The sequence below is a fragment of the Camellia sinensis genome, chromosome 14, assembly GCF_055761805.1.
Source record: "Camellia sinensis isolate YWXY chromosome 14, ASM5576180v1, whole genome shotgun sequence".
In the NCBI taxonomy this organism is placed as follows: Eukaryota; Viridiplantae; Streptophyta; class Magnoliopsida; order Ericales; family Theaceae; genus Camellia; species Camellia sinensis.
Window position 1 is genome coordinate 33,494,112 of NC_138974.1, and position 26,485 is coordinate 33,520,596.

The 26,485-nt window shown below is 35.9% G+C and overlaps 2 protein-coding genes across 4 annotated transcripts; both read left to right on the forward strand.

Annotated features, from left to right (window-relative positions):
• Positions 1-614: 614 nt before the first annotated feature.
• Positions 615-3,266, forward strand: LOC145789027 (small ribosomal subunit protein eS24z-like). 3 transcript variants are annotated; one of them, XM_082906245.1, is made up of 6 exons: positions 615-943; positions 1,036-1,114; positions 1,216-1,257; positions 1,687-1,857; positions 2,861-2,947; positions 3,035-3,266. In XM_082906245.1, the coding sequence occupies exons 2-6, from the start codon at positions 1,040-1,042 to the stop codon at positions 3,074-3,076; spliced, it is 417 nt and encodes a 138-aa protein (XP_082762371.1). In that variant the 5' UTR covers positions 615-943; positions 1,036-1,039; the 3' UTR covers positions 3,077-3,266. The 3 variants fall into 3 exon arrangements, with proteins under 3 accessions (XP_082762371.1, XP_082762372.1, XP_082762373.1); XM_082906246.1 differs by having other exon boundaries at positions 746-965; XM_082906247.1 differs by having other exon boundaries at positions 926-957.
• A 1,250-nt stretch (positions 3,267-4,516) lies between these two features.
• Positions 4,517-26,485, forward strand: LOC114317647 (uncharacterized). Its single transcript, XM_028264414.2, has 10 exons — positions 4,517-7,212; positions 7,355-9,547; positions 11,586-11,727; positions 11,850-11,932; positions 13,405-13,640; positions 14,881-14,967; positions 21,541-21,640; positions 23,265-23,478; positions 23,559-24,793; positions 26,167-26,485. Exons 2-10 carry the CDS (start codon positions 7,457-7,459, stop codon positions 26,206-26,208), a joined length of 4,230 nt encoding a protein of 1,409 aa, XP_028120215.2. The 5' UTR covers positions 4,517-7,212; positions 7,355-7,456; the 3' UTR covers positions 26,209-26,485.

Here is a 26,485-nt window from a genome sequence, read left to right on the forward strand (position 1 = left end):
AACCTCTAAATTTAAATTTCTGCTCTATATATATATATATATATATTGGATACAAATGTGACTTGACGACTTGTTCAAAAAAAAAAAAAAAAAATGTGACTTGATGACATTTCAAACCATCTCTAACGCTTCACATTTTCTTTTATCAAATTTAAATTTGATGAAAAATTGATGAAAATAGTGTCATCAATTTGGTATCAAATTGAGAATATCTAAAATTTTTCATTAAATTGAGAATGTCTGGAACCTTCAATCAAATTATTGTAAATAGTAGTTAGTGTAAGAGCATTAAACGACCGGCCGGTTGTCCAGACATTCACTTCTTTGCAATTTACACTGGTCGGACATCTGTTTGGTCGATCGATGATCTGATGAAAGTTCAAAATCTTCCGTTGGAGCGCACGATATCAAATAGATTTTCAACTCAAATTTCAGTTTTGTTTGGAGCCTAAATATTTTAGTCAAAAAGACATTGTAATTTATCGCATCATTCTCACTATTTTTTTTTACATATTTTTTTTATAAGAATTTAAAAAATTATTAAAATAATTTATTCTCAAACAAGATCTTAATAAAATAAATGAGTAAACATTAGAGATATTCTCAAACAACCCAATTTGTGAACCGGATTGAACCCGAAACGGTCGCCAGACATCCGGAAGCCGGATATTTTAGTTTAGAATCCGGATCACTGGCCCTTCTAGTTGTGCTTATGGTTTCAAAGTTACTGCGAATTGCTGAACCCGGTCCGGCCCAAAGAGAATCACAACCCTTCTTTTTCCGAGATTGGGCTAGGGTTTTAGTTCGGCCAGGACATATATAGTCCATGTACCAAAATCTGAAACCCTAATGTTTATAGTCCCTCTCTGGTTCCTCCGATACGCGACCTCGCAGATCAAAGAACAGAGCACGGAGGCGCAGGAAAGAGAGAAACCTCACCGGAGTAACTCTCTCTCTCTCTCTCTGTAAGCATATCTATACATAGACAAATGTGTGTGTGCACTTTCTAGGGTTTAATGGGAAGCTTGTTTGTAGGATAATGGCGGACAGTAAGGCGGTGACCATACGGACGAGGAAGTTCATGACTAATCGGCTTCTCTCCAGGAAGCAATTTGTCAGTTTTAATTTCTTACACTTTTCATGTATTGATGATTATTGTTTGCTGTTAATTTACTTGTCACATTTTTTTGTTTTGTCTTAATTGATTGGATTCAGATCATTGACGTTCTACATCCAGGAAGACCAAATGTTTCCAAGGTTTGTTCTTTCTCCTTTTTTGATTTCTCTCCAACAGCTCATGGTTTGTACAACATGTTTTTCTATTTATTTTGTTTGCTATAATGTTGTTATTGCAGTATATGTGTAGTTTATTCACAAATTAGTGATCTAGTTTAACGTTTTATATTGTTGATCAATTATTCTTGAAAAACAAAATCATGGGTTTGTTTTACTGGGAGGTCATTTGTTTACTTAAGTTATGAAAGTGTAATGTGTTAATCAACTATTGTTATTCTGGTGTTGTTTATTTATTTAATTTAATGTGTTCTTGTATAGCCATTACCTATTAATGCACATTTTCAGGTTGTATTCTATTTCTGGTAGATTTACTTTGTTTGGTTCTACATATTATTTTTTGATTGGCTGTTCTACATTTTTGCCTTGTGGGTTTTCTTTTTTTAATTGAAGGCGGAGCTGAAGGAAAAATTGTCTAGGATGTATGAGGTGAAAGACCCAAATGCCATCTTTGTTTTTAAGTTTCGTACCCATTTTGGAGGAGGCAAATCTACTGGTTTTGGTTTGATTTATGATTCCGTTGAGAATGCAAAGAAATACGAGCCAAAATACAGGCTCATCAGGGTAATTTCTCATCTTTTCTTATTCTTGTATTATTTTTGTTTTCACCTGTGTACTACCAATTGCTATCTATTTAAATGGGCATCTGCATCACCTAAGTTGCACTGAAATGAACATTCTCTCTGCTATTGTCTGCAAGTTCTGTTGCTTCGGTATGTATGGGTTTCGTTTTAGATTCATTTATTCAGTATCTCTTTTAGTATCAATCATGCTGTTGAATTTTTTTCTACTTCTCTTATTTGACCCAGTGCAGTGCAGTGCAGTACAGTAATTCTCATTAAAACGTTGATTATGTTTGAATTCAGTGAAGAATTCAATCACAACATGAGAATAAGATGATAAGCTTTATTTGCATAGAGGATTAATGATGGCACATTTTTGATCCACCTGAATTCTAAAATGTTTAAATGTATCTTGAGTTCAAAATTGTGATGTTTAGAAGCAAACTTCAATTGTTCTGTGTACTATTTGATCCACCTGCAATGCTAAAATGGGTCAAATAGTCATATTCATCTCTAATGGCTTTATAAACTTTTTTAAGAGAACTCAATACATTATGTCCTTTATTTTCTAAATTATTTCTAAAGATATTGAGATCTTGACTACTTGTGCTTGGGAATTCCTGTATATTGGTTAGATGATTTTTATTTGTCTGGAAATTCAACCTTGATGTTTGAGTGTTCAAATGGTCCTGATCAGTTTGGTACACATTTGCATTTAAGGAATAATTGGGATCTAGAAAGTATTTATGCAAAATACTCAATCCTGTATGCATGCTTGTGTTAAGCTCTGAGTATGAACTATAAAGAATGGATTTTATGCAAAATCACTCAAGTGAATATGTTTGTTTTTGTGAGTAAATGGCAGTATCGAGTCATATTGAGGTTTCCTATGTATTCTTTTGTTATCATGATAAGAGTAAGAAAGTGAGCATATGGAATTTATCTTGAAAAGTTTTTCATTTTCTTTATAGTGTATTTATTTCATGTCTATTTCTCCTTCGCAGAATGGCCTGGACACAAAGGTGGAGAAGTCAAGGAAGCAATTGAAGGAAAGGAAGAACAGGACCAAGAAGATCCGTGGTGTAAAGAAGGTAAGGAAATTGCTTATCTTGGCCTCTGGGTACACGTACACTGGTCAATCTCTCTCACTCTCTCTCTCATTGTTACACAATGTGCAGACCAAGGCTGGAGATGCTGCAAAGGCTGGGAAGAAGAAATGAGATGTGGATTTTGTGGTTATTGCATGCCGGAAGCAAAAGCGAAGAATGGTCTTACGCAGCAGCTTTCTTCATATAGTTATTCTGTTATTTTTGGGTTATGGTTCAGTTTTTTTGGTGCTTAATTAAAACTTTGGCATGTATGAATCTCTCTTTCAATCAATTTTACTACTAAGAAATTTTGTTCCTACCAGAATTTAGTCTAATTCTATGTATTACAATGACGAGTCATTCATGTTGTAGATCTTTTGAGGTCTGAAGTTAAATGGGGCTTTTTATGTTGGCAATCTGCAAATACTATTAAAGCCATATTTGGAGGAGTTGCAAACCTGCACGTTTGAAAAAACTGGCTAATGGTGTATTTTTGTCTTTGACGTGAAGCATTTTTCATCTAAAGCTGGCCAATGGTGTATCCTTTTTTGGAATCTGATTGACACTCTTAGGTCTGTGTGCAATATTTTTAGTTTGAAAAATGCTTGGGAGCTTAGTGCTCCCACTAATTAGGTGGCAGTGGGTCCCGCCATTAATGATGTGATGTTTTGGTCTTGGAGGTGTGTTTTTTTTTTTTTTTTTTTTTTACTTTTTTAATGCATTAATGCTATTAGTGGTGATGTTTTTAGTGGGATGAATCATTGTTGTTTTAGTTTTAAAAATTAAAAAGATCATAACTTATATAAAAAAGTTTTTTTGCATAAATTTTTTGTAAAAAAATTTAAAGGTCATTCTAAATATATTATTTTTTTATTTTATATTTTAGTTAAAAATAAAAAAATTATTAAAATAGTTTATTTTATTAGTAAAAAAATATTTTCATATAAAATGTGTTTTTTATAAAAAAAAAAAAAAAAGTAGATTATTTTGTTTTTAGTTGCGAGCAACTTTGGTAATGATGATGATGGTTGTGGCAGTGATCTCATGGCCAATTGTTGATCACTTCTGTGCCAGCAGGAGGCTGAAATCACAAAGACATTGGTGGAAGGGTGGCTCGTTGGGTATGCTTATCTATTGAAGTCCAACAAAAAATGGTTTACTTTGCATAAAATATATCATTCTATCCAGTTATTGCACTTATTATGTAGTTGATTGTGTGATGATTCTGTAGGTTATATTTTTAACATATGATGATGTTTTTAAGTTATAATTTTAATTAATTTATTATTAAATTCATTGGAACCTTGTTTGAAAAATACAATTTTAAATTTGAAGAAATTTGGCTTTGATTATTTTTTAAAACATGCAGTTTTAGCAAATGATATACCAAATGACAATTTGTATAACAATATATACAGTGGTGATAGATCCCACTAAAAATGGATCACTAAGCCAGCTCTAATGAGCTGGCAGTCCAGAAAATAAAAAGAAAAAAAAAAAACAAAGAGCAAAACATCAAATCAATTAGGGGCACAGTGTTTTTAGAGCTATTAGAGCTCATTGTTTTAGTGGTCTCAAACAATTTTCTATTTATTAATATTTTGAAAAAATTTTATGTGCTGAATTTTCTGAAAGTAAGCACTTGATTTTCACATAAATGTCCCATAAATGAGTTCTCATTTGAGATCACCGCACCTAAATCGCCTACTGTGAAGGTCATTCGTTATTGAATAAGATATGAACTTGTGATTAATGTTTGAGATTACAACCATAATTGCTTAATTGTTTTAGATTCATACTAATATTTATATATTTTTTAAAATGTTTGGAGTAGTCCATTTTGGAATACAAATTTTGTTTGATTTAATTTTTGAAAATTGTTTTGTGATTTTTTTTTTTTCTGTATCGAGTTAAATTTTAATTCTTCATATTTAAAAAAAAATTAAATGTACTTATCTAAATATACTTAAAAATTAAAATATTTTTATATTTTTATAAAAAAATTCAAAGACAAAAAATGCATTTTTGAACTAGTGTTATATTGTTTTTAAATATTTAGTACAATAAAAAATAAAAAGTAACTTTTATTTTTATTTTTTATACTTCATTTCAAAATAAAAACATAATAATTTTAATACACAATTATCAATAATTTTGAATAGCATTTTCATATAGAACCATTATTTTGATGTGTTCATCATTTGATATATACGATTAAAATGATTTTATATGATTAATTCTATAATCAATTTTGTATTTATAAACTTGTTGTAAAGTAAATCTAATTTCAATTTGTAAAAACTTAATGTATAACATTTGTTTGTATTTTTCTAATTTCTAAAATAAATTCTTTAGTGTTTTAGGAAGCTAGTAAAAAGATGATTTTTTTGACTATTTTAGTCTAATTTATCTTTTTGTGAATAAAAAATGTGAGAAATGATATAATCCAAAATGAATAAAAAGTTAAAAATTAAATTTCTATTTAGTTGCCAAAGGACCTTACGATTGCATGAGTATAAAAATTTAAAAAAATTACAAATTAGCGAAAGAATGGAGAAGTATTTATCAGATATGTTATTGGTATTATTTTTTCCGTCTTTTTTTATTACACATACATAAATTTCATTAATATTATGTCCGAAAAAGACGTGGAAGGTCCTAGTTGGCCGTCGTTGTTTGTATGAAGATTCTGAACAATAGGGATTGGTCGAAACAAACAGAACGTGTACAAACGATATCCGATTAATTTAATTTTTTATAAATATATTTTATTTGATATATTTTAAAATGTAAACGGCTGATTGCTGTGCACCCCCATACAGCAGCCACACCAATTCCCCACACAAGGAGAGTGTTTGAAAAAAGGCTGGGCTAAAATAATTAATTAGAAGACAAAATAAATTAAAATGAGTAATGTTAAAGATTTAAAAAAATTTATTAAAAATTTTACTAAATATATGTCTTATATGGATCAGGTGAGACATTTGATAAATCTTTTGAGGTCTCTAATGGCCCCGTTTGGTGTAGCTATTAAAACAACTTATAAATTATAGCTTAACAGATTATAGATTATGATTTTAATCAGAAGTTGTTAATCTGTTTGGTGTAACTGTTGGATTATAGATTTAAGTTACTGAGTAGTGTTTGTTAAATAAGTTGTGAAATAGTTTTTTCAATTAATTTTTATTTTTTGTTTGCCTACATTTCTCATAAAAAATAATAATAATAATTTATAGTCCATTTAAGTCTTTTTCTATTTTTAAAAAAATAAAAAATAAAAAAAATTTAAGAGTATAACCATAAATTAACATGTCCACAGCAGAAACTGATAATCAAAAGCAGGGGTGAGCAGCTTCTCAGAATCAGTTTTTTTGAGTTAAAATAAGCTGTTAGAATCAAAAGCTGTTTGAAATAAGTTTAACCAAACAGTCTAAAATAACTTTTTCAAAGTTAAAAGTCATAAGTTGACTCTGAAAAGCTGAAACAAACACCCCCAATATTTTTGAATTAAAATAGTTAATAAAATAAAATATCATATTTAACTCATAATCATTTTAGTTTTTCTTTTACAATCATCAAATTAATTTAAAAAAAAAACAAACTTTTAAACATAATTATTTTAAATTTAAATAAATTAAAATAATCAAAAAAATTAAAAACCAACTAAGGGTTCGTTTGAGATGTGAGTTGATTTTTTGACTTTTTAATTTTTTTAGTTCGGCGTTAAAAAATTTCGTTTACGATAATTTTTTTAACTTTTATAAAAAAATAAAATAATTGTGAATTAAATATAAAATTTTATTTTATTTGATTAAAATAATTTATTTTACCCTATATAATTATTTTAGGCCAAATACAGATCCCAAACGGGGCTTAACTTCGCAAACCAGTCCAATAAGATCGGTTTTGGTGCAAAAAGGAGAAATTTTTTGAGAATTGCATAAATGGAGGGAAAATTAGTAGTGGTAAGACACATTCGTCAAAATTACAATCCCGCCCACCCTACAGCACCCCTACTACTCCGATCCCTACTCTGCCCACAGTATATAAAAAGTCTCACCAAAACCTCCCTCGTAGAACTTCCTCGTACCACCCTCTCTCTCTCTCTCTCTCTCGCTATCTATCCCGAAATCTCATCCCAACTCTCTTTCTCTCTCTCTCTGCAATCGATTTGCTTCGGACGCCATTGCTCTGGTTTCACGACCTCTAGATACAGCTCTCGTGCTTTTATTGGCAGGTCTACTGATGTAGATTTCGCTGTGATCGTGGTAAGAATGTTCTCCGTTTCCATTGTTTTTTTTTTTAAAAAAATAATATAAAATAAAACAAAATTTATTTATATATTAAATTTGTTGGATTTTGAGTGATTGATGAGCTTGTTGAGTTGTTTCTGATTTTGTGTCTCTGAAGGTTGATGATGCTTTCATGGTTATTTTGGTCGGTTGTCCGTGCTGATCTTTAAACCTGACGGAGGGTTTTGAAATTAGGGCTTGTGTGGGGTCTTTGGATGAGATGAAGGAGGGATCGAGATCCAGTGTTATGGCCGCGAAATCAGATAATGGTCAAGTGCTAGAGAAAGATACGGTCGATTCATATCTAAACAAGGCTGATGGAATCATAAACGATTGTGGCAACGACAAGAAAGGACCAGATTTAGTTTCAATTGAACTGGATTGCGTTAAAGAAATCATGGGTGAGTCTGAACATGTGGAGTGTGGAGAAGATGTTGATGTCGATGTCGATGCTGATACTAATGCCGATACAGCTAGGCCTAAAATTGGGAGAGGGCAACGAGGGAGGAAAAGGAGGAGGGTGGAGAGCTCTGATAAGCTGGAAGATGAAGTTCATTTGGGTATAGAGAAGGGTGATGAAACCAACAACACTGGTGGTAACGACAAGGGCGGGCAGGTTCCACTGGAGTGTGTTGAAGAAAGAAAAATGGAAGGGAAGAGAAATGGGTCTGAGGACTTTGAACACATTGAATGCAGTAAAGAAGCTGATGTTAATGGCATTGGTGACTACCATACAGGTATGTCTAAAACTGGGAGAGGGCGAAGGGGGAGGAAAAGAAAAATGGCAGATAGTTCTGGGGGCAATGTGGATAATGGTGCACAGAAAAAGAAGGTTAAGGAGGCCCCTTTTGATGGTAAGGCTGAGGTTGGCTGTAGAATTTTGAGGTCAATGACAGTGGTGATGAGTGGTGGTGAGAAAATGGTTGATGGTGGACTGGCTGAAGGTGTTGTTGGAGGTAAAGTGAAGAAGGAAAGTGATTCTTCAAGCAAGGAAATCGTGGAAATGGAAAAAGACTTGGTTGTCAGGCGAGGTCGAGGGAGACCCCCCAAGGCGCAGGGGAAAAGTGGGTCGTTGAAGGTGATTGGTTGTGAGAAACATAAAGAAATGGGGTCCAGGAAACCGAAGTCCAAATTAAAACGACATCGAGGGAGACCCCCCAAGGTGCAGGGGAAAAGTGGGCTGTTAAAGGTGATTGGCTGTGTGAAACGGAAGGAAATAGAGTCCAGGGACAATGATGATCAACCGAAGTCCACAGAATTTACTGATGATGGAAAGCACCATGGGCTAGCTGATGATTCACACCATGCAGGCCAGAAAATCATTGTAAATCAGTCAAAAATGAATAAGCACAAGGAAGGGGGAGAACTGGGGATGGGCAGACGTGCAGAAACAAAGTTATTGAGAGAGCGAATAATTGTTTTGCTTAAGAGTGCTGGCTGGACAATTGAATATAGGCCCAGGCTTGGCAGAGAGTACAACGATGCTGTATATGTCAGTCCCCAAGGAAAGGGTTACTGGTCAGTCACCTTGGCTTACAGAATTCATAAACAACAAGTTGAAGATGGTGATGCTGATAGTAGCACCATTTCTTCATTTACTCCAATACCAGATGAGGAATTCAGCAAATTATTCAGGGTAAGGAAGGTTAAAAGGGAATCGAAGGGACAAACAGAGGGTGCAAATAAGACAAATAAAGGAGTCACTCGAAAGAAGTCTTTTAAAAAGAAGCATGCTACAGGGAAAATAGGTCGCTCAAAGCACGGGCACAAAGAAAAATTGGGCTTAGCCATAATTTCTGGTGCTAAGTCCTTGAAAAGAAGAAGAAAACATGGATCAAATCGGGAGGATAGACAAAATAGAAAGAGATTGAAGGGGTTGGATCCTGACAGTGAAGGCTTTGTCCTATATGACGGGAAACGCAGTCTTCTCTCTTGGATGATTGACTTGGGAACTGTTCAACTTAATGGGAAGGTTCAATGTATGAATCGTGGAGGCCGGATAACCAGAGATGGCATTCGTTGTGACTGCTGCAATGAAACCCTTTCTGTTTCAGATTTTAAGGCTCATGATGGAAGTAATGACAGCCAGCCATTGCAAAGTATATATTTAGTGTCTGGAAGTTCACTTTTGCAATGTCTACTAGACACGTGGAATAAACATGAGAAGTCTGAATGCATTGGATTCCATTTTGTTGATGTTGATGGCGATGATCCAAATGATGATACATGCAACAAGTGCGGGGATGGTGGGGACCTAATCTGTTGTGATGGTTGTCCATCAACCTTCCATCAAATTTGCTTAAATATCCAAGTATGGATGCATTGCCTCATTTTATATAGTTTTGTAGATGGTTTGATTTAGATGCACAAAAACACTTTTGATGCGATTTTATCACTTTTTCATTGAATGTCTAAAAGTTGTATCCTTGTTTTTTTGTCGTTCAGTAGCAACCTTTTGGCTTCTTTATTTTAGGTTGCACAATTAAATAGCTGGATCTTCCCGGCAAGCCTGCATCAGCAGTTGTTCTTGAATTGCAATGGTTCAGTACAATGGCTGATCTAGGGGTGGGCAGAGCTGGGGAGGAATAAAAGATTTATTCATGAAAACATGTTCAAGTGTGGTCAGGTTGAATTTGAACTGAGCACAAACTAAGATGTCTAATATGTTTGTGTAGTTTGATTAGTTTTGGTTATGTTTTGTGCGTAATATGCAGTGTAAATGGAGAATGTACTCATGAACTTATCGTTGTGTGCTGGTGTTTTTTTTATTGTTTATTTTATTTTTTAATTATCTATGTTAGTATTGAATATTTTAGGTTCTAGTGCCACCTTCATAGTTTATGTTGTGAATATCTATGTTTTAGCATCTTCTTTGTGTGTTACCTTTACTCAAAATAACTATAACTTTTCTTCCAAATTTGCTTTCTAGTGTACATATCTTGTGCCCGCTCCCCCTACCCCTCCCCTTCCAAGGCTAGTTTCTAGATCTGTCACTGGTACTCTCAGTGGGTTTTTAGATGAAATCACTGGGTGTTCCTTGGCCAAGTGCAAAGTGGGAACTCTGCGAAGACCCTAGATGAAGCATGTCTATATTTTAGTGACATAGAACGCTACCATTATCAATTCTTGTCCTCTTTTATATCTATGCATGCATGCATAATACATACACATATGTGTGCTAATTGGTGGTTAAAGGCCTAAACCTGCAACCTCTCCTACCCTTCAACTGGGATGCTAGTTAAACCTTATTAAATAAGTAAGAAATACATACAAAGCAAGTGATATAGTACAAGTGCAGGTAAACACATTCCTACAATTTTAGTTACCAAAATAGATGGTGTTACAACTGAAATAATGATATTAAGAAATCTAAACAGCAAGCTTTTGGGATTGTGGTACTGATTTGAGGGCCCAAAACAAGCAAATAAAGGCTGAGATTGGTTAAATTTTATTTGGGTAAGTTTTTGTGATAATCAAATGTAAGAGTTTAAAGTCTTCCTGGATTAATTCAACGCTGTGAACAGTAAGTTCGTGAACAGTACTAGTTGCAGCAGTGCAACAGAGAATAGAGTGCATAAAATAGGAAAAAAGAAGAAGAATGAGCCCTTGCAAAAGTTAGGAAACATCTCACAACCACAACACGAATTCTTATTAAAATCAACTCTATTGAATCAACGAGATTACTAATATATTTATAGGCTAAAAGAACTCTCCTACTAATATAAACTTTTAGGAGGTTTAGACCGCTAATTTAGAAACTAAGAATATTTGGTAACTATAAAGATTCTAGACCAATTATGACTATGACTTCTAATTTTATACCAACTATGATATGAATTCAAAGTTGGGGACCTTGATGCTATTGTACACATATAAAACTCATTTATAATGGCCCATTTAATAACTTGATCCATAAGAAAATCCATTAGTTACCCCTACAGCCCGTGTCCAACAAAATAAAATAAAAAAATACGGAAATTTGATTAACTACTAAACACTACCATGCATTGATGGGTTGTTTACGCCTGCATCATAGATGTATGGGTTCCCAAACACAATGTGTGAGATATAAATAATGTGTAACCATCTGTGTTGTATATTCAGGCAGCCAGTTTTTAAATAAAAGCTTTGGGCATCCAATTAAATTATTCCTCCGAATATGTTTGGAAACGCTTGTTGAGTTTCTTCTATATAATGTTATCATAATGTTTATCCAAAATAGGAATATCTTTTTTGCTGTGCAATTGAGATATTTCATTGCTAATAGCACATGTGGAAATCTGTTGGCCGGGATAAATATAAATATTGTTTTTTTTCCCCCAGTAATTGTTCTTTTCTTTGCATTGCAGATGTTCCCTTCTGGTGACTGGCACTGTGTGTATTGTTCTTGCAAATTTTGTGGGATGGTTGGTGGGAATACATGTCAAACAGATCAGAATTGTGATATACCTGACTCTGCATTACTTGCATGCCGTTTGTGTGAGCAAAAATGTATACACTTCAATTATCACAGTGCAGCAAATTCTTTGGATTATGCTCAATTCTGTACTTTATTTTATTACATAAGATGGCTAGTTTTGGCCTAGACAGCAATAGCTTTTTTCCTTTTGTAGATCATCAACTCTGCATTCTGAGGAAGGATGCTGTACATGTTGATTCCAGTTGTACATCCTTCTGTGGGAAGAAATGTCAAGAGGTAAAAGTCGATTAAATTCTACAGCTTAAATACTTAAAAGTTGTGTTGATACAATGTAGTTAAATTGCAGTAGTCATTAATTTTATTCAGGTCCCTACTTCTGTTCTTTTGTTCTTCATGCCTGAACTGAAAAGTTGTAATTGTTATTAGTAATTAGTATTTCCTGATATTTGTTTCAGCTAGAAATCTTGACAACATGCTACTACTGTGTTGTAAGGTTTTGTTTGATAGTGAACATAATTGGTTAGATGAACTTTCTATGCTCTTATAGGAACTAATATGTGTCATTATGCATATAAGAGATTAAGGTCTTCTACTAAGGGGTTGTTTGGGATGATCTAAATAATTGTACTTTTTGACTTTTTATGAAATATGGGTTGGGTTTGAAGTGATATGTTAGAGAGGTGATGTAACTTAAATAAGATGATGTGACTTAAATAGGATAGTGACTTTTTGATTTTTTGGCTTTTTTCAAACATGCCAAACCAACCCTAAGTATTGCAGTAAACTCAAAGTTGACTTGGGAGGTGCTAAATACATCCAAAAGTTTTTTTTTGTACACCCACCATACTAGAGTTTATTTCATAAGGTACAAGGGTCTCAGTGGGTTTGCTGTGTTTATCTAGAAATATTAGGTGTGCATTTGCAAGCCCCCCTAAAAGTTAGGTCATTAAGTTTTAGCAAGAAACATTGTCAAATTATTTGGTCCTGATTTTCATAGTGGTAGGGCAACCTACACAACAGTTGAAAAGCCGAAAATTAAGAATAGTGGGTGATTATTGAAGACGTGGCAACACAGAATTTGATTTTAATTAAAGACGCACTTATTTGTTTCCCAAACTACCTCTTAATTTGTCCTAGTCTTAGAGCATGAGGATATCGACACTGAGGTTTGGGGAGGCTCATCTGTAAACGCAGCCTTACTTGTTAATTTGTCCCATCTAAATTAATAAACAGAGCAAATTCATTCAAACTAAAGCTATATTTTTTGGATCCTCTAGTTTGACATCATTAATCAAAGGATCTTCTTTTTGCAGTTTGTTAGATTAATCCAGTTTGGTTGCAAGTGAATCCAACTTGATTAGTGATCTGTGAATAAGATATTCCTAATAAGTATTGAATGATGCATAGCTTAGACAAATTTTATTGTATATATTGCTGCACTTTTGAAGCATTAAACAAGCTTCCTAACCTGAGATAGAGTTCACATGACCAGCAGTTTTGACACCATATGTTAACCACCTCATTCATCTGGATCTGTGACATATTTCTTTATATACTACATTTCTCTTCTATTTTCATTTGACAGTGTATTTGGCTTCTGCCAATTTAAATAAATAACAATATTTGTTGTACTTTGTCTTCCGTCTTTTAGGTAGTCAATCCCCAATGATTGGATATAGATTTTATGAGTTGAGTTGTGTATCTCCTGTTTTCTATGTACTGGTTGCTGAATGGACTTAGTTCAACAGGTCTTTGAGCGACTACAGGTGCTTCTTGGGGTTAAACATCAGATGGAAGAAGGATTTTCATGGACTTTTATTCAACGTTCTGATGTTAGTGAAGATTCTCTCAGTAGTGTTCCTGAAAAAGTTGAATGCAACTCCAAGTTGGCTGTTGCATTGTCTATTATGGATGAGTGTTTCTTGCCAATTGTTGACCAGAGAAGTGGGATCAATATGATTCGGAATGTTGTCTATAGCTGTGGGTAAGCACTCTTGAAATATGTTTTGCTGGAAGCACTGTGTACGTGGTTGACAATGGCATATGGAGCTAAAACCGTTCAAATTATTAATTATGTTGTTATTGGAATAAATCTTGCTTAATTGTGTCTCCTCTTTTAGTGTCAATTGTGCTTAGAGATTTTTTGTTTTTGAATTTTATTCTAGAATAAATTTTTCGTGAACATTGCTCCAGCCTTGAGCATTGAAAGAATGCCTGCTCAAGTTGTTGATGAAGTTAGACAATTTTTTATTGCAACCTACATATTGCAAATATTTTGTTTTCTACCCATATCCTGTTATCCTTCCTGCGCATGCAAGTTTCCCACGAGATCAGAGTGCATCCTACAAATTGCCAATCAAAAAAAAAGAAAAGAAAGTGCATCCTACTAATCTTTGTCAGTAAACAATTTATGCTGTGCTCATGGATGTGCATACTTCATAGTTTTTGTTTTGTTTTTTGTTTGTTTGTTTTTTTTTTTTTTTTTTGTGCTCTTTCAACTGATCATCTCTACCCTCTAGCCAAAAAAGTAACATTCTGATCCGTCACTTTTGGAATGAGCACTGGTGCATGAATGCACCTTTCTAAACCCCCTGATTCATTGCAGTAAAAGATTTAAATAGTAGTTATAAGTAATAATTTTTCTTGCCAGGGTTTGTTTTGTGAAAACTTCACATTTTAATATGTTGTGTAATTAAGATGATATCTCTCGTGTGAAATATTTATTTGACAAATTTGAAAAATATTTAACTTATTCTACTTTAAGTGAAGGTTTGCTAGAGGATCTTCTAAATGCACACACCTTTTCCTTTGTTCCCCCACCTTTTAATTTTTTTATTACAATTTTGCCACTAAACATAATTCCCATTGCTACCCTCAACCCCTATCTGATGCTACCCACCAGGGTTCTGACTTCATTTGTCATATCTGCTCCCTATCATTTTTGCTCGACGATTCTGCAGTGCTTAAGTTTTTTGTATTAAATTGTTACCATAATCATTCTTTGGTGTTTTTTTTGTTTTGGTTCTCTTTTTTTGGGTTGTCACTTGTTATGTTGTGGTGTTTCATATATTTTTGAGGATTACCTTAGCTTCTGCATATCTTTGTTAATCAGTCTGTCTTTTCCTTGTGTAGTTGTGACTAACTATTTTACATCTCTATGATTGTTGTTATTTGATAACCTAACACTGATACTATTCTTGTCTCTTTCTGAAAAATGTTCCCAGGGCAAATTTTAGTCGGCTGAACTACAGTGGGTTCTTCACTGCTATTCTAGAGAGGGGTGATGAAATTATCTCGGTGGCATCCATAAGGTTTTTTCTGTGCCTGCATTGTGATCAATTTTGTCACAGTTGTACTCTTTAAATACAAATTTCTGTTGATGGTTATGTACTGATGTAAATACTTCAATACATATATGCATGTTTATGTCCCCAAATTGATATTTTAATGATCCAGTTTTACTTCATTCTCTTTGTATGGTCATATTGTTGTACAAGACCTCACCCCTCTTGGCCTCTTGGAGGCCTGATCTAGTCCACTGCCATTGACCATCTTCCCCCTTTTGTTATGAGAGGAGTATCTGCATTGAACCATTATTGTATTGTCTGTGACTCTGTGTTAAAACCTATCACCTACTTCACCCACTTAAACCTACTCCACTAAACCTAACCCACTACACCACTACCATCTCACCTACTCCACTAAACCTAACCCACTACACCACTACCACCTCCACTTCACCTACTCCTTACCTACTACACACTCACCCTCTTCTATATATAGGAATCATGAATCATTGTAATAAATAGAACATTATATCAATATAAATCAATCAATAATACAATTCTCTATTTCTCTTTATACATTAAATTTCTACATGGTATCAGAGCAAGGTTAAGCACTTAGTATTTTTCGTTTCACCGGCGGGCGGCAACCTCGCCTTGGCCGCCCGCCGGACCTCAACCTATTCCGCTTATTTTCTACACATACCTTTCCATCACTGCCTAAATCCTCTCTCTTGAGGCCAATGTGAATTCCTCTTCTTCATAATCTGCACTAACTGTGGCATCTTTTCCTGGGGCAAACTCTGCAACCCAACACTCAATATATGCTTCTCCTCCATGCTGTAACGCCCTCAAAATAATAACAATAAACCCATCAGGTAAGACATGCATTTACATTTAAACTAACTGCATTCCTTTCATTCATTAGAATTCCAAGACATAAGTATTACATGTTAACCTCATAACAAAATGCCCTACGGGCTTACAGCTTTCCAAGTTAACACTTGGTTACAACAAAGAGTTCTAACTCGTTTACACATTAAGCCCTTGGCTTGAAATTACATGTAATACATCAACAGTAAACGACAAAACTATGTCCGCCACTATCCTCCCAGCTATGTCCTTGGAGGTGGCATGCTTCCTGCACCTGAAAATGATATTCCCATATAGGGTGAGCCACAGCCCAGTAGAAACACACTAAACCAACCATGGACAATGACTAAAACATTAGCAATTGATAGTTGGTCAACACTGATTCAATCACATAAATTACATATTTATGTCAACGACTTACAAGTCCCAATTACTTTTCATTTTCCCTTTTTCAACAGATAAGCATGCTAGCTCTATCATCATTTCCACAGATATGTATAAAAACTATATCTCACATTCAGATAAGCATAAAAGCTATATCCACATTCTCAACAGATATGTATATCAACAATATCCACAGATAAGCATACAAGCTGTATCCACACTCTACAACAGATATGTATATCAACAATATCCACAGATAAGCATACAAGCTGTATCCACACTTCACTTCACAAAGATAAGCATATGAGCTCTATCTTCACTTCTCTAGACAAGCATATGAGCTCTGTCTACGGAGTACATCCCCTATCTCCTCCAAATACCTATCCGGTTTAGAGGTCCATCCCCTATCTTCCCCTAAACCGCGGAGTACATCCCCTATCTCCTCCTCTACACATAACGTATATAAACACATTGGTTCTATATACAATCACACAATACAAACAATTAATGTATTCTAGCAACTGTCAAGTTCCATAACACATTCCATTGATTAGTTTCTGTTTGCCTAATCAACATACATTGTCTACAACAATCACGACTATCCTCCACCGATAGCCCAAAGCAGTTATTTCTAAAACAGAAAATAAATGCACAAATGGATATTCAATCAACATTTCATTTCCTCATTTCTCATCAATTAATTATCCCAATTAATTAAACAATGCAATTAGACCATTTTCCATAATTACCATTTCAACCCTTAGGTCCCATTTTCTTCAATGATTCAGCAATCATTCCATTTTTTTTCATGCTAAACATGTATCTAGGTTTATTATGAATAAAACCCCAACTTTTGTAAAATTACACAAAAGCCCCAAACTTTCACAAAATTACCAAACCAAGCCCAACATCTCAAAATACCAAAATTTAAAGACAAAACCCATAGAGAGGAGTAGGATATCCCTACCTCAAATTCGGAGTCCCAAAGGAGAAGACGACAAAACCCAACGTGCTCCAAAACCCGAGATTTTCAGATTAAAAAGAAGCCCTCGACGATCAACAACCTTTTTGTAAAGGCCAAAGGTGAGTAAATCACTCCTACTAGATCAAAACCTAGAGAGAAGGTAGAGTCTAGAGTGAGAGGCTCAACAATGGTGATTTTGGAAAAGTAAGAGAGAGAAGAGAAAGTGAAAAAGTGATTTGAAAAGTCACAATTTCGGGACTTTAACCCAGGTCTCCGCTCGAGCGTAAAACACCCCGCTCGAGCGGTCACTCACAGACTTCCGCTCGAGCGGCCAACCTCCCGCTCGAGCGCAGAATGCACTCGCCCAGCACTTTTGCAGAACCAGGCCTCCGCTCGAGCTCCCAACCCTACGCTCGAGCTCACAACACTGCACAACAAGATACTGGATGGATGTAATCTACGCTCGAGCGCCAACACCTCCGCTCGAGCGTACAGGCCAAAAATCTGGGCAACTAGTTTTGGTTTCTAAACTCAACCAACCTGTAACAAACCCGCTCAACACATCCTACAACTCAAATACAAAGTAAGAAAGGATGTAAACAAGATAATAAACAACTACCAACATCCACGGACACATGTCCGGATCACTGTACAACAAGGGTAAACCCGGGATCGCTATACATGCTCATTTGCCTCTTGTTAGGATCCTTCGCCTTCAGCTTTGGTTTGGGCTTCGCCACAGCCTTGAGCTTCACTGCAGCTTTCAGCTTCACGGCAGCCTTCGGTTTCACAGCAGCTTTTGGCTTCGCAGCTGGCTTGGCCTTTGCCGCTGGCTTGGGCTTCACAGCGGCTTTAGCTTTTGGCGCAGCAGCTTTTGTCTTAGCCGGAGCCTTCTTTTCCTTTTTCGCTTTTACAGCCTTCGGCTTTGCAGCAGCCTTCGGCTTTGCTTCCTTCTGGTGGCTCCCCAGGTTCCACCTGAGCTGCATGATTCATTTATAGCTGCAATTGATAAGGGAAGTATTAGAACAATGCCCAATAGAAGTATGCCAGCTGCTCCTTACCCTACTCCTGGAGCACTATTAATAGGTGATGCTTTCAACATGCGTCATCCTTTAACTGGTGGAGGAATGACTGGAGCCCTGTATAAGGTGTTTTGTGCATCTCCTGATCAAGCAAGGAAGGAAATGCGTGAAGCATGTTTTGATTATTTGAGCCTTGGAGGTGTGTGTTCAACAGGACCAGTGGCTTTACTCTCTGGTCTAAATCCTAGCCCATTGAGCTTGATACTCCATTTCTTTGCTATAGCCATATATGGTGTTGGCCGTCTCTTGCTACCATTTCCTTCCCCTAAGCGCCTGTGGATAGCAGCTAGATTATTTTTGGGTGCATCGGCTATCATTTTTCCCCTCTTTCTCTCACATGGGCTTGTCCCCTCTCTCTCCTCCGTTTGATTTCAAAATCCATTATTTTTATTTATTTTCTCCAAACCACTTTCCTTATTTCCCCCATCTTTCATTTTGATTTCAAATATATTTTTATTATTTCTTTCTTTATTTTTCTTTCACATTATTTTTTAATCTTTTTTCAAATTCCATTCATACCATATAGCTTTGCACACCAAACCATCTTTTATTCATCTCAGGGATCAACCCCGATCACAATTTTAACAAAAAAAAAAAAAAAAAAACAACAACACAAACCACAACACCACAAGATTTGTTTTCTTTTCTGCAGACGGCCACCCACCGACCTCACTTTTTCGCCTATTCCGCCGGTCTTTTCTTCTTGCCTCCGTCCTGGGCGGCCCTTGACGGTGTTGCCTCCGTGTTTCCCACTCCACTGGGCATGATCACTACACCCTGCTCCTCCACTACAGCATATGGCGGACCTCCAAATCGGAACATAACGGTGGCCTTCCGCTTCAGCTCCTTATTTTCCGCCTTTAGAACACTTATCTCTGCTCGCGCATCCTTATACATGCGTTGGAGCAGAGTCAGTTGGGCGTTTAACTGCTGCACCTCATTTGTCCTACTCTGCAGCCGGTGCGACAAGTTTGTGACCGCAGTCATAGTTTCAACACAGGACTTCAATGTATACTGATTAGCTTCAATATCCGTTTGCACTGCCATTTTTTGCTCCACCGACCGCATCGGAAAGTTCAACGGAGCAAAACCAGAGGTGTTTGGTTGAGGTTCACAGGCCACCGCACCAGTTATCTCTCTTGTTGACTCGTTGAGGTCGGGAAAGAGAGTGAGCAGACCACGGGAAGAAGAGGCTATGTTCTGGGTAGCTGAACGGGAAGAAGAAGCCATGTTTTTGGGTTACTGGGTACTTTCAGAGAAGGATTGGTTACAGAGTGTTACAAAGTTTCTCTCTCCGAAAACGCAGAGTTTTTCAGAGAAGGGTTGGATCCAGAGTATTATCAGAGTGTTTCAGCGAAATAGCAATTTCAGACTGATAATTTTCGGAAGGGGAGTGTTTCAAGATTTGCAGCTCTTAGAGGCAATCTCTCAGAAAATGAAGAGTTTTTCAGAAGTTTTTTCCCAAGTTTTTTTTGTCTTCGCTTCTGCCTCAAGCGCAGCCTCCGCATTGGTTTATATCGACACTGACGACGCGGCCGACACGCCACTCTGTCGCTCACGTGCCTCGCCGCGTCTCCGGCTCACCTTTTGATGGCTCGACGCTTTCTGTCGGGCACGCCTTTTGATGAAGTGGGCGCGCCTTTTGAGGGCGCGACTTTTGAGGGCTCACTATATATATCCATATATATATATTTGGGCAGCCTATATACACCATCATACAGTGTATTTTTTAAGGGTCCGACAAGACTCTGTAAACTGTCCCGACATTGATTCCGGTTAGCTCCTTCATGGGTCCGACAAGACTCTGTAAACTGTCCCGACATTGATTTCGGTTCGTTTCTACAAGGGTCCAGCAAGACTCCGTAAACTGTCACAACCACTCTTATAACATTGTCTGCTACAACGGTCCGACATGACCCCATAAACTGTCTTCTACATCGGTCTGACACAACCATCCAGTGTCCTCTACAACGTTATGACACCACCGTACAGTGTCTTCACCATCGGTCTGACACGACCATACAGTGTCTCCTATCCTCTTTTCTTTTATGTATTCGTCTATTTTCTTGTTTTGTTACTCTCTCCAAACTCAAGTTGGCTAGTTCCTATCCCCCTTGAGTTTGCGGGGGGCTGTTAAAACCTATCACCTACTTCACCCACTTAAACCTACTCCACTAAACCTAACTCACTACACCACTACCACCTCACCTACTCCACTAAACCTAACCCACTACACCACTACCACCTCCACTTCACCTACTCCTTACCTACTACACACTCACCCTCTTCTATATATAGGAATCATGAATCATTGTAATGAATAGAACATTATATCAATATAAATCAATCAATAATACAATTCTCTATTTCTCTTTATACATTAAATTTCTACACTCTGGTATCGGCATGGTCATCAATAATCACTACTGTCACTGCTGAGCAAAATTCAATGAACAAATAATACCTAAACACTGTTTAGTGTTGTTTTGGGAATTGGTTTTTTTAGTGAAGTTTTGGCTTTTTATGAAAAGACGTGCAAAAAAGTAGAGAAAAGAGTGGACTATTTTGTAGTGACTTTTTTGGCTTTTTGGTTAAAAGTTTGTTGCCAAAACAGGCCTTTGTAACTGTTGTTTCTGGGATTGGGGTATTTTTGTCCATTGTGATTTGTGTAGAAAGGTTAACTTTACCCGTGTTGTGGGGATGCTGGCATTTTAGGGGCTTTTGAATAGTGAAAAAGTTGTATTAACTAGACTTTCGTAAATTTAGGGGCTTTAAAGTAATTTTCACTAAATGCTCTCTCTCTCTCTCTCTCTCTCTGTGTCAACACTTCTAAAATTTTGCCCATGTCAATTTATCTATATTCTTCTTTCATCACCCAAGTGTATTGCATTAGCATGTTTTGTCATATAGTACAATAGTCAAAATGTAATATCTGTTGCTACATGTGTTTTTCTTTTGTTTGTTCATTGTACTTGGTATTTAATTCGAAAATTAAATGGTAAAAATATTTGAGAATGCAGCTTGTTTTGTTAAGTTTGATCTTTCTTAATGTAATGAAATGGAAACACAAAGTACAACATTTTGATTGTTTCTGGAAAAGTAATTGAAAATGTATTAAACATTGTTACCTTGTTTTTATCTTTTCAATATAGCATAAACTTCTCTCATCCTTGCTAATTTCTAGAATTACCAATTGAAATCTTTTGTTGCTAGTTTGATGTGAATGTTTGTGCATGCTTTAAGAATTTTAATGCTAGTAATTACTACATTTACAATATTTCCCACCTTGTTAAATAGGATACATGGGAATCATTTAGCGGAGATGCCATTCATTGGGACTCGCCATATTTATAGGCGTCAAGGAATGTGTCGTCGGCTTCTCAATGCAATTGAATCGGTATGTTGTGAATTATAGGCAAGCTATTTTTACCATCATTTGTGCCTTTTTGGCAACTGAGTAAATGACTATAGTGGGTTTAATTTAATTGCTTTTTGTTAGAGGTTTTCATCTGATTTTAAACAACAATGTTGTATTTTAACTACTAATGAATCTTTGACTATATAGGATTTTTGTTTAATTACTTGGGAATGCATAAGATGTCAGTTTATTTCAGTGTTTTGTGTTTTTACATCTTTATTGTTTCAAGCGATTCATTCCGGTCTGGATGGTGGAGCTGCTAAACAAGTACAGAGTCTGCACTTAAGTGCCACACTATTATAGACTGTTGGGTTGTAATTTTAATAGAACATAGTAAAATAAGAATAAGAATAAGATGCAAAATTTATGGGAAAGCGCTGCAATAAAAGTAATATTTATTGTGGATGCATGTTTCAAACATGGAATGCTTCTGTTCCACAACATAGAATTTAGTAATGCAAATATTATCTCTTTATTCTTCAAATCATTTTCTTGTTTAATAGATTGAATTTTAAGAATAACTAGAAAAGGTAAGAGAATGGGGAGATTTGTTGGAGAAGAACATTGAAGGAAAAGGCCATAAGCACATCAAGATATGTTGGACGAACTTAGTTTAATAATTCAAATCATATTAGTTATATATAATTAGTTCTTTGTAACCAAGTTCTAATACTAGTTGAATGACTATACATTGTAGTTAAAAATATTCATGATTGATTTGATGGTTGAAAGAAAATCAGTCATGCATTAGAACTAGTTCATCACATTCCAATTATGTGATCCATTAATCTTGTCTCCATAATACCACATTTTAGTCTATGTAGCATGCAAGGTTGTAAAATCGGGATCCTAAGTAGGATCGGTGAGAGAGTCTGGTGGATTGGATCGTAGGATCGGATCGATGATCGTAAGATCCTACTTTCTATTAAAAAAAAAGATAAAAATTAAAATTAAAATGATACATATTAAAAATAAGGTGCGAAATCATAAAATCTAAGATCCTACTTGCGATCCTACCTACGATCCTATACAATCCTACACGATCCCATGCGATCCTACACGATCCTACTTGCGATCCTGTTGTAACATCGATCCTACAACGATCTGGATCGTTTTGGCAAAGTAGGATCGTACGATCCTACGATCCGGATCGCGATTTTAACAACCATGGTAGCATATCACATTCTTGTTCCCCTTTGTTGAATAATGATTGGCCTTCCATGAAAAGTGGATGGGAGCATAGTCACTTGCTAGCCTTATTTTTTGAGGGCTAGGCTTATTTTTCTCCTTATTGTTCAGCTACATGTTTCGATCTTTCTATTGAGAAGAGTTTCTCTTGAAAATGTAGGTCTTTGGATTATCACTTGCCATCTTTACCACCTTTCATCTTGTTTGTGTTGTATTGGACTCACACGTGCATTCTTTTATGTGGGTAAATATTTGTTTGTATAGTATACGAGCATAGTGCCATGAGTTTTCAGTTTCTTGCGTCTTTTTTTGTTCTTGTTTTTGTTTGCTTATTTCTATTCTCTGTTTTAAATCCAATATCTTTCTTTTGTTCCTTTAGTTTTACTGATTCTACCATTTCCTAACCTGTTGTCAGGCTCTCTGCTCTCTTAATGTTGAGAAACTAGTTATACCTGCCATCTCTGAACTTCGGCAAACATGGACTTCTGTTTTTGGTTTCATTCCCGTTGAAGAATCAAACAAGAAAGAAATGAAATATATGAATATGATTGTGTTCCCTGGTGTGGATATGTTACAGAAACCTTTGTTAAAGCAGCAGTTTGTTGGAGAGAATCTTATTTCCCCTGCAGGTATGTAACAAATGCTTATAGGTATTTTTCTCTCACAAACTTTTTCTCTGAAGTGTAAACTGTTTATGTTTGTATTGAAGCTGCAAAATCCGCTGAACCCAGAACCGAGCATCAGGCTACACCTGAGGGGTCAGGTGATTCTGATGCAGTGTCTGACTCCAATATTTTGCATGAGGTTAGCTCAGATCCTGCACATGGAATAAGTACTATAATTGCTCCTGGTGAATCTGGTTTGCAGCTTCCTGATGTTCACTTGAATGATGCATCTGATATAACAAGTGGGAGGGTGGATTTTCAAGAATCTGTTACCTTCAACAATTGTCATGTTCATTCACATCAAGACTGGGAAAACAAAGAAATTAAGGATTACGAGGCTTCTGGCAGGGATGCTCTCAAACTTAATGGACAGCATATTATGGAGGAGATTAATAGACAAGAAAATGTTCATTCAGGCTTTACTTATGTGCCCCCTAATGAGTACTCCAAGTTGAATCAGCTCAGTACTTCAAGGGTGGAACACAAATCATCTTCTGTTTCCCAGATAGCATCTGATGCATCAAATTGTGAGAAAAAAACTCTTAATGCATCAGATGGTGAAGGTAAAGAAGGTGCTGATTGTGAGCTAAATGGACAAGTGAATGCTGTTATTGAGGGCTCTGTACACCTTTCTGCTGAAGTTATGACTCAACCTCAGAATGAAGATCTTGTACCTGGATCTGAAATTTCCAGTAAGATTTTTGTTAGTCAGGATTCAGTGGCTACAAATCTTATGCCTCCTGATGTACAATGTGAAACACAACTAAATTTCAAGTCCCATGATATACTGGTTAATCCTGCTCCACCATCTCATTCAGGAGCACAAGACATTGAAAATGATTGTGATGCGTCATCTCCTGATGATAGTAACCTTTGTTCTTGTCCGAGGGAGGTTGCTGGAAGTCGTGAACCAGAAGAAATTGTGTCAGTTCACAACAATTGCCTTCCTCTTGGTGGGGCTTTCGATGATGCTTCTAAACCTAATTCTCAGACTTATGTTAGTAATGGACTTTGCCTGTCCTCTGTTTGCCGATCAGGAGTTGATATCCATGATCTGAGAGAAGAATTTGCTGCTTCTCATACTGATTCACATTCTCTTGACATCGATTCTCTTCCCAACAGGCCTCAGATGAGCGTCAAGGAATCTGAGTCTGGTTCTCAGGTTGATCACACAAGTATCTCATTGTATCATTCTGAGCCCCTGTGCAACTCAAGCTCAAGTCCGGATCTAACTTGCCTCTGTACCTCTGACAGTTGTAATGCATCTGGTATTCCTGAGGTAATTATATTATTAAAATAGGCCTCTCTTTCTCTCTCCAATAAACAAACATCTACTGACTATGTTGTAAAGGTGAAATTGAGTGAGTTTAGCTTATTTATGTGAAATTGGGTTTTCAATTAAAATCACTTCTGTGTAATAACTCACTGGTGCAACACCTCCGTCTCCTGGGAAAGGAGGAAAAAGGGGAAAGAAAGGTTTTCTGTTTGTTTAGGTTAAATGGGACTTAGACAAAATATATGGAGGGTAACTTCAGCAAAACTAGAAATAGGGATGAATGTGTTGTAAAACTTGATGGGTTAAGAGTGATCATTTTTTATAATTAGGGTCAATTATTTATAAGATGGAGAGATTGAGGAGGACGTCGCATATAGAATTATGGCAAGACAGATGAGATGAAGGACTATTAAAATAGGCCGCTCTTTCTCTCTCCAATAAACAAACTTCTACTGACTATGTTGTAAAGGTGAAATTGAGCGAGTTTAGCTTATTTATGTGAAATTGGGTTTTCAATTAAAATCACTTGTGTGTAATAACTCACTGGTGCAACACCTCCCTCTCCTGGGGGAAGGGAGAAAAAAGGAAAGAAAAAGTTACTGTTTTTTTAGGTTAAGTGGGACTCAGACAAAATATATGGAGGGTAACTTCAGCAAAATTAGAAATAGGGATGAATGTATTGTAAATCTTGATGGGTTAAGAGTGATCATTTTTTATAATTAGGGTCAATTATTTATAAGATGGAGAGATTGAGGAGGACGTTGCCTATAGAATTATGGCAAGATAGATGAGATGGAGGACTGCATCTGGAGAGTAGTATGATTGTAGGATTCCTATTAAGTTGAGTGAGAATTTTATAGTACTTCCAAATACCTTTTGAGCTTTTACGGATGGTATTGAATGTTGAGAAGTTAATAAAGGCATGTTCAGAAAATGAGTATCTGAAATGAGAATGTTGAGATGGATGAACGGTGTTATGAGAAGTGATAAATTGAGAAATGCATGCATTGTGGAAAAAAATTAGAAGTGTTGTCAATTAAAGATGAGGGAAAAACGTTTGAGATGGTATGATTATGTGCAGTTGAGAGTGGCAAACAAAATGGAGGAAGGAAGGCATAAGAGAACATGTGTTGAGGTGATTAGAAAGGACATAAATTCATGTAGCAGAGTCAGTAATTGGGGCAAAGGCTTGTTGGGTTGAGTAGATTCTGTTAGAAATTCCATTTCTCTAAAAATTCTCTAAAAGTGATAGCTTGATAGCTGTTGCTGTTTTTCTCTTTACTTTTTGTTCATCCTCATCATGTCTTTAGTCTTAGTGGTTTGTTAAATACTTATACATTTTACTCGGTTTGATTGGTGAATTTAATTTGTTGCAGGTAGAGTCATGTAGATTGTTGAGGAATGGTAACCCATGCTAAATTTATACTAGCTTGATGCATGGAACCCCAGGGTTGAAAAGCATGTTTGCTTGTTGCTGTTTGGAGGCCATAATCAGTGGAGAATCTGTTTTTTTTTTTCGGAGATAGAAACTTTGTAAATAATTATTTTGTTGAGTATTTTGTAGTGCAGTTCACTGAAGAATAGCAAGAAAAGAAGGATACATTATGTTTCTATGATCTATGTAAAAGATTGTTGTGTCTTTTTGTGACAAATGTGAATATTTAAACCTGAAAGGCTAAAAAGGGAATTTCTTTT